This window comes from Montipora foliosa, chromosome 8, assembly GCF_036669935.1.
Source record: "Montipora foliosa isolate CH-2021 chromosome 8, ASM3666993v2, whole genome shotgun sequence".
Taxonomy (NCBI): domain Eukaryota; kingdom Metazoa; phylum Cnidaria; class Anthozoa; order Scleractinia; family Acroporidae; genus Montipora; species Montipora foliosa.
Window position 1 is genome coordinate 22,429,764 of NC_090876.1, and position 16,766 is coordinate 22,446,529.

Consider the following 16,766-nt stretch of genomic DNA (forward strand, 5'->3'; position numbering starts at 1 on the left):
GAAACAACTAAAACTACAGACTTTGTTACCGACGTGGTTGCACGTGTTTCCTCTCTTTCCCTCAACAATCGAGGCAGAACTTGGAAAACTAAGGATTTCCTGTAGCCGGTAGGAAGAACAGCAACTAAATCTTTCGTTGAAGATAAACTTTCCAGGCAAATGGCTTCCTTCACTTTCAAAATTATATCGTCATAGCCAGCCGAAAGTAGCGCCTTCTGAACACATCTCAAAAACTCGAGCCCCATTTTGAAACCAACAATTGTTCAACTTCACCTTCCCCCGGATGGTATTTCATTGTCCTTTCGACCAAATGTACTTGAGTACCCACCCACCCTGCGGTTTTGGATGGATAGATGATCACGTGACCAGCCGCAACCAGGGTCTCTCTTCCAACGACCAAGGGAGGCAGAGAAGAGAGACCCTGGGAACGAGGTTGGCAGCTAAGTTCGCGGACAACTGGTCCAATGATGACGTTATTTACTTTGATGCCTCACTTTGGGGTAATTAATTGTGACGCAAGATTTGCAACATTGAAAGCTAAATGGCTCGAGTAAACAAACAAGCGAGGCGCTTGGCTTTGTTGAAGTTAAAACACCGCGTTTTGAGTTCAGTGTCTCTTTCGTTTTAAGGTTTTAGCTTCAAAAGCGATACTAATAATTTAGATAATTATTTGTGGTGACCTCTAAAATAGCTATTATTGGATGCCCAAGGGGGGAAATACATATTAATTTACCTCCTGAGCAATCCCACAATGTCTTTCCAAGCAATAGAAATCAAAATGGCCGTCGTATCTGCAAAAAGGCCTATTGCTCTCCATTAGCAATATTCTAAGGAAGACTTGAATAAATATTTTTTTGAAAACGTGGTGTCTCGATCTTCAGCGGTGAAGCGGACATTTCAAATGCAATCCACGGATATTATTTGTTATTTTCCTTATTTTCTGTGCTACCACAAGTTCTGGGTCACAGTGTCCTAAAATAACGACAATAGTAAATTCAAAGCCAATTACGAATTAAAGATAATCGTTAAAGAGACTAGATCATGTAGCAGTGACAGAGTAATATGTCAATCAAATGACGTTCTTTAATCAGAGTTTTAACGTGACTTCTTCATGCAATTCTTTAAAACATTATCCTAAAGTGTTCTTTTAACTTATGCTTTTATTTCCTTTCTTCTCTAGACTAGTTATTCCATCTCTTACGCATGTCAAGTTCTTTAAAAGCTTAATTATCTTTCTTTTTTCATACACACATGTGACGTTATTGTGGTGTTAACGTTGTTAGTCACACAACAACGTCGTTTCCTCCCGCTCCGAGGAAGGAAAGAAGAGAGACCCTGGGAAAGAGGTTGGTTACGACAGATTTTCTAGGCAAAGTCGTGTTTCTTGAATTGTTGTGAAGTTAGCCTAAACCATTGGTATGATCGCGTGCGAGACACACACACAATTCATCAAATTAGTTATTGTTATATATGTCAGTCACACAGTAACCTCGTGGAAGGGAAGAGAAACCCTGAGAATGAGGTTGGTCACAATAGATTTTGTGGTGAAAATCGTGTTCATGTTGTGAAGTTAACCTAAACCATTGGTATGATCGCGTGCGACATACACACAATTCGTCAAATCATTTATTGTTTCCTTAGCGATCGTAGTTTCTTAAGCAAGCGGCTGAAAAAATCGAATGAATAAAGGAAGCGAATAAGGAAAAAATTGGGGGCTACCCCAAATTATAGATTCACAAATATTGGACCAAGAGTCTCTCTCTGCTATAATTCCTTGCAAAACCAATCGTACCGATACGAATGTGTCGCTCGTAATAATTAACGTTTTAAAACTTCCTATTTGTTGAGGGATGGACGAGCTACAACATTTTCAAAGTCATCAGGCAGATCTGGTAAGGCGGGAGTCAATATTTTCTCTTTGTTGCCTTTTCAAAACGAAGCCAATAGTATAATTCATTGTTACAGATACATGATTTATCGCATATCATTCACTAATTGCTTCCTTCGATTCGTTTCTTAGAAGAAATAAACAAACAGTTCGTAGGCACATGACGACATCTTGGATTGTGGGGGCTACCCCTAATTATACATTCATGAAGAGTACTTCTCTTCTGTCGGCCCTTACAGTACGGCAGTCGTATGGAAACGTGTGTGTCGCTCATCTTACTTTACGTTTTGAAACTTCCTGGTTGCTTAGAGATCGATGAATTTACAAGCTTTTAAGCAAAGTCAAAAGGTAAGGCGTAGCAGGAGCGTATAGTCAATGCTTGCTCTTTGTTGACTCTTACACCTGAATCGGCTATTATTATGGCCAGGAGGCACGGGTCGCTGCATGGTAGCTGCTAAATCGCAGAAATGCGCCGTTTTTACTGAAATTCACACACTTATGTATCGCATTTAATTTGAATTGTTTTTCAACTGTATGAAACTTTTACACATAATGCAGTCTTAGCAGCAATGCTTTTTTTAAATACTTATTTTACTTGTCAGTTTTCCATTAATCTGTCCATCAAGATTGTACTCCGAGGAAAAAAGATGGACTTCAAAATCTCATCCATCATAAATGTGGTGTAAGCGTACATGCTTAGTTAATAAGCTGCATCATTCCATTGCATCCGGCCAATTCAACCAGCTCCCTGGAGCCTACGGTCGGTACTTATCAATGTTAAGAAACGCTAATTATTTGTACTTGTTTGCAATTTTCTCACCGTACTTTTCGAAACAAAAAGTGAAATTCTGCATTAATTATCCCCGCTTTTTCTACTACTTATTTTCTCTACTATTTTACGTATATTTATTTACTCGTACTCATTATTTTAGGCATATATTTTTGTCTACTATTTACCGGCGCATGGAAGGAAATACCTTTGCATGAAAATAAAAAAGATAGCCCTGTCCAAGTTAGTGGCTATGCACATTGGTATCAATGTGTTGGAAGAGGGCACTAGGAGCTAGAAGAGAAAGCATGTTGACGGCTCTGTGGTCAGCGAGGAAGAAATAATATAAAACGAACGCTACAGATATCGTGACAACCGCCAATGGCCTGCGTAATATAACAAGCACAAAAGCGAATTATTTCCGCATTCTAGACGTATGACAGTTAAGGCCAAAATAAAATTTAGAGCATGTGTGGGAATGGAGAGAAGAGGACGGAGGTGACAGTGATGTCTTTTTATTCAAACTCTTTACATGTACCTTGCTGTCTAAATTGCAAAAAAGAGGCTATTTCTTTTCAAAAAGTCAACGATTGTGATCACGATTGCCTTATCACACTAAAGAACAATTAATGCAATATATTGTCAATACTTTATGTAAATCTCAAACATGAATTCCCTTCAAGGAAAAATGATCCTTAATTAAATTAGGAGGGTTTGTCACCGTTTACATTCAATACAATGCAACCCGCGCAATGCAATGCGATACAATTTCAATGCACCGTAATGCAGTTGCAGTCAAGTTACTATCCTTGTTTAAATAGGATACTACAATTATACGTATCTCAATGGATAAATTAAAGTGAAACATATTAATTTAGTGAAACGGATTCCCAAATTGACAGTGATTTCGTCTTTTAAGGTGATTCCCTTGTTTTGCACCGTGCATCTCATACCGCGCATAACAGTGCGACTTCGGAGATGGCGGCGTCTCGCGCCGGCCATCTGAAGAGAGGCAACAAAGGCCGCTTTTGCTGTTTAAGAACTTTTAATTGCAATCATGGTAACTCTTCTCGGTTAAGTAGGTGTTGTTTTGGAACTGGCCTCAGTCCTTTCGCGGACTCATTGTGTTGCGAAGAAACGAGCACGGTGTCCCCCCATTTTAAATGGTATTTTTTCTGTAGCGGTCCAATTTGCTTACATTTCTTTGCAAGATTCAGCAATTTGAAATCACTTTCTTAAAGATTATAGCCCGGACAAACAAGCAGGTTCAAGGTTTCAGTAATATTCAGTAGCTTTTACTACATTACAACAATTTTTCCGGTTGGTCTAGTTTCGAACGCTTCTCGCGAGATTCGGTAAAAAACACTTCGAATAAAGGGCATACAGTGCGAAAACAAGCACGGTGACCCCATCTTTTTATTGCATTTTTTAAATGTCCTGTGTATGAATATCAATTGTGCCAAGTTTGAAAAAAATCTGGATAGTACGTCATTTTCATGGGAATTATTTCTCAACTTATTATTATTCTATTAATTAATTAACATTTTTTACACGGCCAGCCCAGTAAGCTATATTAGCTTTAAAACGTACCGTGTTTAAATAAAAGGTGTTGTTGTTGTTGTTTTGTCTGTGGACAATTTCCGATACAGTGTATGTTTATGACTAGCAGTCATTCATGTGATCATATGATACGGCAACCAGGCTTCCATCTATCTAGTTTCTCATTAAATTTCTGTGAGTAAATCTCAGTACTTATACGACTAGGAGTAATCATTGGTTGTAACGAAGTGCGTTCGTTGGGAGAACTTTGGAGGTTGGAATCATTAGACGATCCAAGATGCCATGAACACGATGCATTTATGTACTTCTGTGGAAAGTATTAATATGACTTGTGTGGCTTGCTAAACTGCAAAGCAGTCGTTTTCTTCCCTTTTCGGAAGGCGCGAAGCGCCGTAAGCGTGATCCTCGAGACCTTTCATTCGAATATTGACCGCGTCCTCAGCGTTCGCAGCGTTCAACTGTTTTGCAGTCTGTTGGCTTGCGCAATGTGGCTAAAAATGGACAGTTTTGACTAAAGAGGTGATGACGTCACAAAAACTAAGTTTCTCAAAAACTTGAAATTTTTGAAATTGTGTGAGAGATTATTACGAAAAAAATGCCCCGTGCCAAAAATCAGCCTGTTAGTGCAAATTGATCACGAGGTGCGCGTTCGTCATTTTCGCATATGACGTTTCAAAACCGAGATGCGGTTGCAAGAATGATCTAAAAAGACAGACGAACAAAAACAGAAACTTGCTAAAGATCGCCCTATGCACAGGAAAACCAAGATTAGAAATTGCGTTCGACGTTAAAAGAACGCAATTAAGTGCAATTACCGAGTAGAATTTTGAAAAATGGACTAGTAGTTGTCGAATCTGTGTTATAAATATAGCTCAAACGCTACTTTTACTTGTGTGATTAAGGTTTAACGCGGTAATTACAAATTGTGTTTTAATCCCTTCAAATCAAACCAAAGTATCAACAAAACAAATCTAATAAGATCAAGAAACGGTAAACAAACAAGCCAAAAGAGAATTCTTCCATGAAGACCAGAATAAGAGGAGTACGTCGGCCTTGGTTTGAGTTTTACTAACAGGAGTTGAAAATCACCAGTTTAACACACAAAATTACAAACTAATCGCACATTTTATGTTATAACGTTGGAGTCTAAATTCAATTCGGGTGTTGTGAAAATTTTGAATACAGCGCGGATTAGCCTTTACCAAAGAGGGTCTCCAGCCTGAGGGTCAAATGTACCGTAGTTCTCTAGACTTCGTAATTAAAATCGCATAAACAGAAAATCAGCAATAATAATTCGTCGTTTTTTGAAAGACCTTTGGCGTTCCTGATGTTTCAGCGCGAGTAAGCATAAACTGATGCGCACTACAAATAGTGTTTTTTTTGTTTTTCACAACACTATTGAAGTATCCTCTTTCTAAAAAAAACTTAATTATCTAAAAAGCTGCATGGCCACCTACAATGTTTATTGAATATTCCTAGCGTTATTAAGAAATACTAGGTGGCTCCGGGCACCGGGCTCTGGGTTCCGGGCTCAGGGTTCTTCCGTCCTTAAGCCTCGCCCAGAAGTTGTCAAACTCCAACGCAGAGGTGAGGGCAAATGCAACCGACGTTCAAACGCAGAATTCTCAAGATGGCGGACATAGAACCGGTATTTTTATCTTACGCTGCGCATGCGTTGCCCCTGTTCACTCGCAAATGCATTGACAGGTTGTTTTCTTAAGATAATTATTTCATCCATTGTCGCTTACTGATTTACTGCCTTAAAAATTAAATGGCCTGGCTGATGATGAATTGATGATTATATTGAAAATAACGATGATGATGGTTCCCTGACAGGAAAATGTATTTGGCTGGCTCGGCAATTAAACAAGGACCATATGTTGGTCGAATCAACTGTTGGTCTCAGTGGAAGCCAACGAATGCTGAGCCTCTGTGGCTGCTTTTGTCAGGAGCGACAGATCCACCAAGGAACATCGAAATTTCTGAGAGGAGAACTCGGGATGCTGCTTGGAACAAGAACGGTGCTTTTTTAGCTGGAGTTACTCATGATCTACTCAACATGGAGAACACGGTGGGACATCATTTGCACAACACAGTGAAAGATCTTCAACTTACCAAGTCTCAAGCATTAGTGAAAATTCGTACTTTATTTGATGAGTGCAAAAGAAATAGCTCGAAACCTATGCTGTACTACACTGGACACGGAGAAGTGGGGACTGGCAACTGGTGTTTCCATGATGGGGCAATCAGTATCCAAGAAATCCTTGACATGGTGCCAGAGGAAATGCTATATCCGATGATTTTTAGTGATACCTGTTATAGCGGTCACTGGGCAGATTTTTGTCTTCAAAAGGACATCACTGGTTTCCACTGTCTCGCAGCATGCCCATATTATTCCAAAGCTGTTGATACAAAAGGTACGTGAGTTGTTTAATTGAAAGTGCCCTTTTTAACAACGTGTAATCAGCGGTTGGGAACTTAGGTTTATTAATCATAGAATGTCAATTAACGGAAGAGTTGAGGGTCTTAAATAAAGGGAAAAAAGGTTGTGCGACGTACACTGAATACTTACAATTCTCTCTGAATTGTACGATGGTTGGATAGTGCTGTAAACTGGATAAATCACGATGCATCCATCCTGTGAGGAATTTCTTGGGTGGATAGCCCTATCCACCACCTTTAAACCATCGAGACCAGAGGCCCAGTTAGAAACTAATTTTCATGACTTAGTATCAATTTTCCTAAAACTTAGGATTTAATTGCTCATTTCACATTGCAGATTTGCAAAGAACGACGGGTAAGAAATGTATAAAAACCGCAAGCAAAGCAAGTCGAGATTCGCTTATTGATTAGCCAATAATAACCTTAAGACTATCATGATTGTAAAGTACAGGATTACAAAAAAAAAGCAGAAAAAGTAACAGTAACAATTAAAGAAGCAAATACGTGGTACACTGTAAGCAAAAATAAAGGAAAGAGATAAATTGAGCTAGATATGAAAAGAACTTAGAGAAAGAGATCCTTAAGAGATAATTTAACAGGAAAGCTAAGTTCTACTTGCATACTTCGCCCTATGGCCGCAATGGAAAAGACCACTTCTTTATTTGCTTATTCTTAATAATTGGCGTAATCCCCTAGACATCCATGGTTTAGAAGGTTGCTTGGCCTAACGTTTCGACTCCGTTTTGAGAGTAGTCGGTCTCTCAATTCAATTATTAATTAAAACTTTTTGCACCAAGGAGAAAGGCACTTGTCAACAAAGCCACTCAAGGTCAAACCGTTGGCAGTCGGGTTGGGAGATATCATATTGATAAAGCTTTCGACAGATAACTGTGAATGATCACGGATTTTAATACCTTTTTAGCGAGATTACAATGCATGTTTAGTGGCAGGGGCGTTGACCTTTCGGTAGCCGGTCTTCGCCGTATATCGAAGGTTATCGAAGGTCATCGTCTGATGACGGAGTCATTGTCGGAGTGTAATAAGCGTTTCATTTACAGTTGCCTTGTGCAGATCTCATCATTTACCTTTGAATTAATTGGTTTATTATTTCAACTCTTGGTATCTTCATTTGTTGGTTAATTTGTTAACTGATTTGTTTGTTGTCCTCAGTGTCTAGTTTTCATTTCTTTTCCTCTATCTGTGCGTCATTTTTTTTAGGCGAAGGTGGGGACTTAACACTATTCATGATTGGAAAGAAACCACGTCCTAGTACTGAACCTATGTACAGTGGAGGAAACCGCGAAGATTTTCCGTTTGACGATATGTTCGATCGTCATACTTACACCGATTTAATCACTGGTTTTGTAAAAAATACTCAAAAGATTTTGCTGTCGCAAAATTTGCACGATGGACGCTTAAGTGGATGTTTAGGAACTTCTGACCTTTACAGCCCAACTCCTTCCCGCGCTTGGGGCCTTCCATCAGACTATGATAGCTTTGTCCAGTTTGTCCAGGAGATGTGGAACAAGGGATATAATATATATTCCCTTGCATGTGACCAGCGACAGGGATTTGGAGTGTTTTTCATGAGAGACTTTGGCACCAACCAATATATTTTTGCCAGTACATCGATTATTCGAAAGAAGGAAGAAGATTTAAAAATCACTGCGTGTTCAGCCCGAGGCTCGACATTTTACGTTGTTATGACAAAGGACACAAAGGAATACAGTGGCAAAGCACAGACATGGTTCACAAGCAACACGTGGAGTGACGTTCAGATACAAATTGAAAAGGGTTATAGTGAACGAAAAAAGATAACTGGAATCTGTTACTCAGTTGGACTTCACAAGTATTTTGTGGTGATGACTGAGGAATCGTCGCAGTGGCAGCGGTGTCGGCTTTTCAATACCAGCTCTGACGCTAAACAATGGAGTAAAGAAATTCTGGAAGATGATCAAACTGCTATTGAATTTCACGTTCCAGTTGAAGGCAAATTTTTAGTTGTAGTTACTAAAGATAAAAATTTAAAGATAACAAATTCAATGAGGAATTTTCCTTTGAAATGCTGTAAGAGCGATAGCGTGTTCAAGAGGCATGGGGTAGACAAGTGGTAGAGGATCATTTACTTGACCTTTACTTTTAAAACTCAAGGTATTTTCCTTCAGGTTCTATACGGACCATATTTTTAAGGGTCCAAGTTGAAAGCCTCCAATCCACGATTGAAGCCAAGCTACTGTAGGTTTTAGTTTTAGCCTTTGAAAGTGTTTTTCAAAGATGATTCAGTTTAGGCACGAGCAAACATGTAAATTTTATTGTGAAAGGAAGATTACAATTCTGAGGCACGGTGGAGAGTTTCTTCAGTTCCAAGTTTTCCTTAAACACGGTTGTTTTTGTTGTTGTTGTTGTTGTTGTTGTTACGAAGGTATTCCGATGAAAGAGTTGCCGTAATTACGTGAATGGAAGAAGGAACGTATCTTTGCTTCGGCTACATGTGTTTCCCTCTGTGGAAAAGCTGATATTTCGAAAAAAATCACTTTATTTTATTATTCTCGACGATAAATAGATGTAGCGTATACGCTCACAATTCAAGTGTATTTATGTGCAAGGCCTAGGCCAAGATCAGGGAAACCTGATCCAACCACCAAGGCGCCATGCATCAAATTCTCCTTGTAACCACAAACGATTGATCAAGCCAGTGGCAGTTATAGCTGGTAATCAGTTGCCGTGAAGTCAAACAGACGCCGTAAAACTAAAGAATGCAAACATAAAAGGCAAATAAAGGTGATGACCGGCCGAAGTCCATCTCACCAGTAAATTCGAAAATAACCATGAACAGACACGAAAAAGATTAGGAAAAGTGGAAACATAGAAGACAGGCGCAAAACGAAAGCTATAACTGACAGGCAGCAAGTAACATCACGTGACCTGCATGTCGAAAAATTTAAAATCCTCAAACCAAGCGGGATCGTCTTTTGAGGTTGTAAAATGGGTTGGAAGATTGTGATTTGTCACGCAATCCACCAGTTGATCGGCTAACTTGAATCAGATGGTGCAAATACGCAGATCATAGCTAGAAATGACACCTGGAACGCGATAATCGACGGGTACTATCAATATTTATCAAACATAATGTAAATCTCATCGTTTTTACCATGTGGTTACAACAAAAAGAGTCATTTTTTAAGTTTCCGCAAGTTCCGCGGTTCTACAAATTAGTCTCACCCCTTAAGAACATCAATAAAGAATCACCGGGAGCAGGGAATTGAGCAGGTAATAATTGTTATTGTGACTTGTCACGCAATCCATCAGTTAATTGGCTAACTTGAATATGGTTCAAATACGTAGATTACAGCTAGAAATGACACCTGGAACGCGATAATTGGCGGGTACATTCGATAATTAACAAATATTAATGCAAATCTCGTCGTCATAGGGTTTCAATAAAAACAGTCATTTCTCTAGGTTTCGCAGGTTCCACGGTTCCGCGGTTTGAAGTTCGACAAATTTGTCTCACCCAGAATTTAGCAAATATTTAGATACATAAAGTGCATTCCAATAATTTAGGAAAGTAAAAAGCATGCACAAAAATCAGGAAACTCTGCGAGAATCGAGTGAGAAGCAACAACATATACAACAGACGAAAATATCCAAAAACAACTCATTCTTTTTGCTTAATTTAAACTGAGACACTCCAGTTGGTTTGTCGTTTTGTATTTGCTGGGATGCAGCTGTCGATAGTTTCAGCAGTATTCTTCTCCTCGACCCCGGGAAAATCTCAAAGTCGAGGCCATGTTGAATACTGCACAGTTTTTATGCGTCATTGTCCATAACGCACTCTGTCAGTGGGATGTCGCTAGATAACGGAGAATCATGTGACCAATTTTAACCAATGAGAAGCGACGATTTTAGACAGTGAGTGAAGATTGAATATTATGGGCCTCTTCACAAGATCCCAGTTGACCAGGCTGGCTCATTTACCTGGATGAAATTGGTTTCTATTCACATGCCGTACGTCTTTCAGCCCGGTTTCCGAGATGAAAAGTGGTGACCCGACAATTCAGGCGTCAAATCTAACGAACAGGCCTGGCAAGAATTTCTCGGTTTTCGTTGTTTAAGCAACCTTAAAATTTCTTTTTACTTTACTATCAAATGAAGCTATTCCGAGCTTCATTATAGAAGAAAAGAGAAGTAAATACTCGGTAATGTCCGTTCTATCACGAAAATGCATTGTATTATTTGCCTCCCGGTAACCGGGATGAAGTGTTCATATGGCAAAATTTCCAGCCCATTTACCGAGATCTCGGCAACCGAGCCAGCCCGACCTCTCATATGAACTCATTGACATTTCAGTTTACAAAGGATTTACAGGTGAGGCGAGATCACGGAAACCGGGCCAGCCCGGTCAACTGGGCTCATCGGAAGAGGCCCTAAGTGCTCTTACCGAACGCACTTAGCAACTGTAATTTCGTTTCATAGCTTTATTTAGCCAAGCACGAATGCTCTACAAATTGGGGAGACCATAAATCAACTGAAATCAGAACAAATCAAATCGTGTTGGTTTTTTGAGAAGAGGGAATAACCGGAATACCCGGCGGGGAAACCACACGGAGCAGAGTAGATAGCCAAATGTCGTCGAATCCGGGAATTGATCCCGGGCCACGATGCTCTCACGATGCTCCTTCTCCCAAATGATGCTCCCGATGCTCCTTCTCCCAAACTTGACAGAGCAAGGGGCGAACGGAGTAAATGGGATTGGTGATGTTATCACACCAAATGCCCGCAAGTAAATCTTGGGTAGTGATGACGTTAGCAGGAAATGGCCGAAAGGGTACATGGGAAAGGTGCCGTCACAATCAAGGAAGTGTTTGGGATGATAATTAGGCAGCTTAGGCAAGGACGTGAACACCACAAAGCAAGAATTCTATCAGTTAAAAAAGGAAAAAAAAAAGCGTGCTGCGCGAGGGGGACGCATTTTAGTACATTTCTTTGACATACTCTACAAAACAACAACGTGAAATCATCAAACTTCGGTTTTGCGGACAACGAGAGCATAGAACAATCAACCATTCATTTGATATCTTCACTTTTAAACCAGTCTTCTTACTTATCCACTTACTGGATAGTTCGCCCAAATAGTTCAACGAGAACAAGATCGACTAATGCCGAAATACGTACGATGGCACTAAGTCATATTTTGGGAGTGACGTTTTCGCTTGCGTTGCCGCCGGTTGTCCATGCTTAAACTCTCGACATATGTCACCGTGCTTCACACGTCACATGCCGTGCAATCGAGCTCGAAAAGTAGGAGAAAACTTTTGTCCGCCTTTGCCTCAAGTCTGTTTTCTTACAAAGGGGTCGTAAAGTGAATAAATTATCTTCTCACGACGAGGAAAATCCTTTGGTTTGATTAAGAGTCGCGAACAGACTGTTATATTTTCAAAACAGCTCATTTTAGTTTAGTTTTATTTGGAAAACACTCTGTCAATGATGGACGGACATTGCTCAAGCGCACAAGACGTTTCAGGGAAACGATAAGGTAATGGTAATAGGACTGAGTGGATTGCAATTCTGTCTGTAATCATACGAGTGATAACAAAACCGATTGTCCGACTTGTTTATCCCGAGTACGTTTACGGACCGAATTGCTCTTACCAATTAGTCATACAAATTATAATTTCCGAGAAAAAAAGAAAGCCAGGTTATCAAAGAAAGAGAAAATTTACACTAAAAGACTGACAAATGAAGCGAAATTTGTCTAACGTCACTCTGAAAGAAAGAAAGAAGCCTGTACACTGTTCCTATGGTGATTGAAACCAAGGTTGTGATTGGTTGATTTTAAACTACAACTTTGAATGTGATTGGCTTATTGAACTGTCCGATAACAAACTGTCCAATAAAAAACCTGTCTGATATCAACATGGCAAGTGAGTTAGTGGATAATACCGGGTGCTTACCATTTGTCGAAAAAAACCGGTTGGGGTTACCGGTTTGTGACCTTTACACAATAGTAAGTGATTTTTTTCCGTTTTCACTGACCTAGCTTGTGCTCAGGCATTCCCCTCCAGCTGTTTCGAATTGGTGCAAATTTTCAATTGGCGGAGACAGAGGAGCGGTGCTGGAAATAGCGACTTGGGTAAATAGTAAAGGGAATTTCTGTCCAACCAATCCGACCGGTCTTTTTTTCGGAAATTTTCTGGTTGGACCGAACCGGACCGGACCGTGCCATTTGACTTACAACCGAAATTTCCGGAAATTTTGGCTTAATGGTAGGCATCCTAGGATTCTTTTAAACCAATCACAACCAAGGAAATTGTAATTTTTTATGATTAGGGACTCAGTCCAAAACGAGAAAGTGTTGTAAGAAAAAGATTGAAGATAAACAGTCGATCGGCATGGTTCCAAAAATTAACATATTAAATTCTCGCGACAGTATTCTGTCCTGGGGTGGTTGTTGTTTGGAGGGAACCAATCTTGAACACGACTGTAAACGTAAAGGTGCACCTTATTTAACGTCGAAAGTTCCTTTACCCCCCAGAGGGTATTCTCCCAGGAAGCTGACGGTGCGCTCATTTTACCCCCCCCCCCCCCACCTTCCATCAGTGCTGTGTTTTAAGGGTATTTAAAGCTACCTGAAGCTGCACAGAATGGAAAGAAGTCGAAGCAAGGATTTGAGGTCACTAGAAATCGAACTCGGAATGTCTCGCAAAGAAGGCCACGCACTAACCAACTGTGTAATCCTTACTTCTCCTGGACTGAAGAAAAAGGCCGCAAGTTATTATCATATTTTTGCTGGATTTTTGAGACTCTAATAGTCGCAGTTTCAGTTCTCTCAAAGTGTAAACGTTCTAATAAATTATCGCAAGATATAAACTCGTAAACATACAAAACCACGTCCTGGGTAGCTGCATGTTGACTTCTTATTATCATTTTCAGAGTATCAAGTATTCATGAGTCAATGAGTCAATGAATCAACGAGTTAGTGCAGTTAATTAAACCATAAAATGAAAGCTAAAATTTCAGAGAGTGCTTAGGCCTAATCACTGAAACGAGGGCTTAGGCTTAATCAACAAATTATTGCTATATTGACTGTGAGTCTCATTGACTCATGAATCATTGACTCATTGACTCATTTGACTCATAAAACATGCGTTCTCTCATTTTCAATGCTGCAACGCCTCCGCCAAAGCCGGAATATCTTGACACGAGGCGACCCCGGGTCGGCGGGTTACCCCACCTTCAAGCATTTAAATGGCAAAATGCGACCCCGGCTGGGCGGGTTACCCGGTCTGGCAGATCGGAAAACCAGCCTCGGCGGGTAACCTCACCTATCATGTAAATTCGAGGCTGAAAAAATAAGAGTTTATATGGAAAAGCGGGTTACCCCACCTCCATGCAAACAGGCCCTTAGTTAATAAATAAATAGGACAGCCAGTTTGCGCCTTTTCCTTAGGGCCCGTTTACATGGAGGGGGAAGGGGGGGGGGGGGAGGGGGAAGGAGGGGTGTAACCCGCCGGCCCATGTAAACCCTCGCATTTACACGATAGGTGAGGTAACCCACCCGGCCGAGTTCGCGTTTTGCCATGTAAACGCTTTAACGTGTGGTAACGCGCCAACTCGGGGTTGGCTTGTGTCACAACATACTGCCTTTGGCGGAAGCGTTGCAGCATCCAAAGTGATAATAAGAAGGCACAGCACTGAAAAGTTGAAGCAAAAGAAGCCGGTGAAAGAAAAAGAGCATCAACCGCCAAAATGCATCCTTCAAAGCCATTTTTCCTGTTTACGTACTTTGCGACCACGCAATAGTCGCGAGAAAGATCACCCGGGACCCTGGGGTTGTAAGATTGCATGTAAACGCGGGCTAATTTTCGACCCCATCTACCCGAGGTACTCCACCCCCATGTAAACAGGCTCTTCGATGGGAGATACGTTTCGATCCATTTGTGGTCGTTCGTGTCTGGAAACGAAGCCATTACTGTATTGCCATCGGAAACTGACTGAGTGAAGAATCTATCGGGCAGACGTTTATTTGTTGGCATATACCACGCCATTACCCTTGATTGTTCGTGCTTTTAAAGTGCCCCTGTGACCAAAAAATCAATTCATATTTTTCTTTGGATTTCAAAACTATGTTAACAAAACACTAAGTGACCCACGTTTTAAGCCTTGATTTCAAAAAGACACCTCTTTATTTTAACTGTAATTTTCCTATTTAATGGTCCGCCATTACTAACATTATGTTCTTGAGAAAGCTGGATCGAGGAGAAAATGCCGTCAAAGGCTCACTAGTTTAAGAATGCAATACGTGTGTACGCCGCAGGATTAATATGCAGCACAGGGGTTTTGGGCTTTCAGACTTTTAAACTCACGCTTTGCATATATAATAAGCTAAGCTAGTGAGCCTCTGACGTCACTTTTCCCTGGATCCAACCCTCTGAGGCCCAATCGGTCAGTTTTGAACGTGAGTAACGGCGGACCGTGAAATCCAAAACTTACACTCAAAGTAAACGGCCTTTGGATAAAAATCAAAGCTCAAAATTTTGCCAGTCAGGTGTTAAGCAAACACACTTTCAAAACCTGAAGGAAAAAAGGAAGTGGTTTTTTTGATCACAGGGGCACTTTAACAGTTCCAGTCACACTGACTTGTGCCATACATCGAAATATTGACTGTCTATCCGACCTACTCTTTTTTATCATATCATTATAGGTCGATGACTTAAAGCTTACAACTAACATCTCTTTTAGCAGTTATCGTTTTTGGAGACCATTAAAATTTACAACAGCTAGCTTCTCTCACTAAGGGTTTTAACCTTAGCCAGTTAATGGCCACTTTTATATTAGAGACGCATAATCCGTCCAGACGAATTATGCGTCTCTCGTGTTATTCGTCTTGGGTAAAGACGGGACAAACTACATAAGACGCATTATCCGTGTGCACTAACTTGGGCAAACATTTGTTGTTCGTCTGGTTGTGCTTCTCCAGTATCAATAAAGACGGGCACAAGACGCTTTATCCGTCTGGAGTGGAGGAATAATCTTCCGGTGTGCGTCGTTCAGGCGAACAACGAAAAGATAGTTCGTCTAGACGGATAATGCGTCTCTTACCCGTCTTTATACAGGAGATGCATAAGCCGAGACGAACAACAAATGTTTGCCCAAGTTCGTCCATACGGATAATGCGTCTCTAGTACCAAAACGACCAATGTCCAGATCTCCGATCGGCGTCACATGGGCAGAAATTAACGTTTTTACTAACACGGGATATAAGTTAGTCTCAGAAAGTAATCACTACATGTAATTAGGAATTCTAATCGTTCCCTCCCAGTCATAGGCTCTTGGTAATAGGTGATTTTAAATTTGAAGTCAAGGCGGCCAATGGCAAGTGGGCAAGAAATGGAAAAAATCTCGTCGAGTGTTCATATCCTCCACATGGCGTTAAAGTTTGATCATTTCCGTCGTTCTTTTCGGAGAGGACGGAAAAAAAATGTACCAAATAAATCAGAGCGTGTAAAGTTGTTCTGACGCAATCGCGGTTTAGAAGGTCGACAATCAACAAACCAACCGCATGAGTAAAGCAAAAACAAGTGTAAGCAATAGGCGAGACCACAGAAGAATTTTCGCGTTTTCTGCAAATCTGCAACGCACGCAGATTTCAAGTTCAGACCGTGGAAATGTAAGGAGACGAAGCCAAAGCATGGAAGCAGTGCAGCCCAGTGGTAAGGGCGCTTGTCTTGACACCCGGAAATCCCGTTCTGACTACTCGTTGAATTTTATCCTGGTAGTCCCTGGTTCAACTTCTCAGCTGCACTTGTAAATAGCCGGCTGGTTTGCTTCCGGCCAACTGGGATTCTTAACAGCTGTTATTGTTGTTCTGTTCCGTCGTTTCATTGATTAAATGTGTTTCATTTAAAATACTCATCCATATTCAATAGCCGTTTTGACCAATCGGATGCATTTCTCTAGACACGTGAGTTAGTTGTTATACCGAGTAATACACCCAACAAACCTCAGTAAAAGCCCGGGGAGGGATTTGAACGTGGCACAAAGGAAATAACGGGGTAAATAGCTGAACAATGAAATGCAAATGAACATGAAACACAACGGTGATGC

General features: G+C 40.6%; 2 protein-coding genes across 3 annotated transcripts in view; both read left to right on the forward strand.

The window, feature by feature from the left end:
* LOC137968006 (uncharacterized) overlaps positions 1 to 16,766 on the forward strand; it is a 136,243-nt gene that overhangs the window by 42,851 nt on the left and 76,626 nt on the right. The window lies entirely within an intron of this gene.
* On the forward strand, positions 1,417 to 9,000 carry LOC137967270 (uncharacterized). Of its 2 annotated transcripts, XM_068813792.1 has the most exons (4): positions 1,788 to 1,892; positions 2,021 to 2,236; positions 6,054 to 6,634; positions 7,878 to 9,000. In XM_068813792.1, the coding sequence occupies exons 3-4, from the start codon at positions 6,058 to 6,060 to the stop codon at positions 8,771 to 8,773; spliced, it is 1,473 nt and encodes a 490-aa protein (XP_068669893.1). In that variant the 5' UTR covers positions 1,788 to 1,892; positions 2,021 to 2,236; positions 6,054 to 6,057; the 3' UTR covers positions 8,774 to 9,000. The 2 variants fall into 2 exon arrangements, with proteins under 2 accessions (XP_068669892.1, XP_068669893.1); XM_068813791.1 differs by lacking the exons at positions 1,788 to 1,892; positions 2,021 to 2,236 and adding an exon at positions 1,417 to 1,522.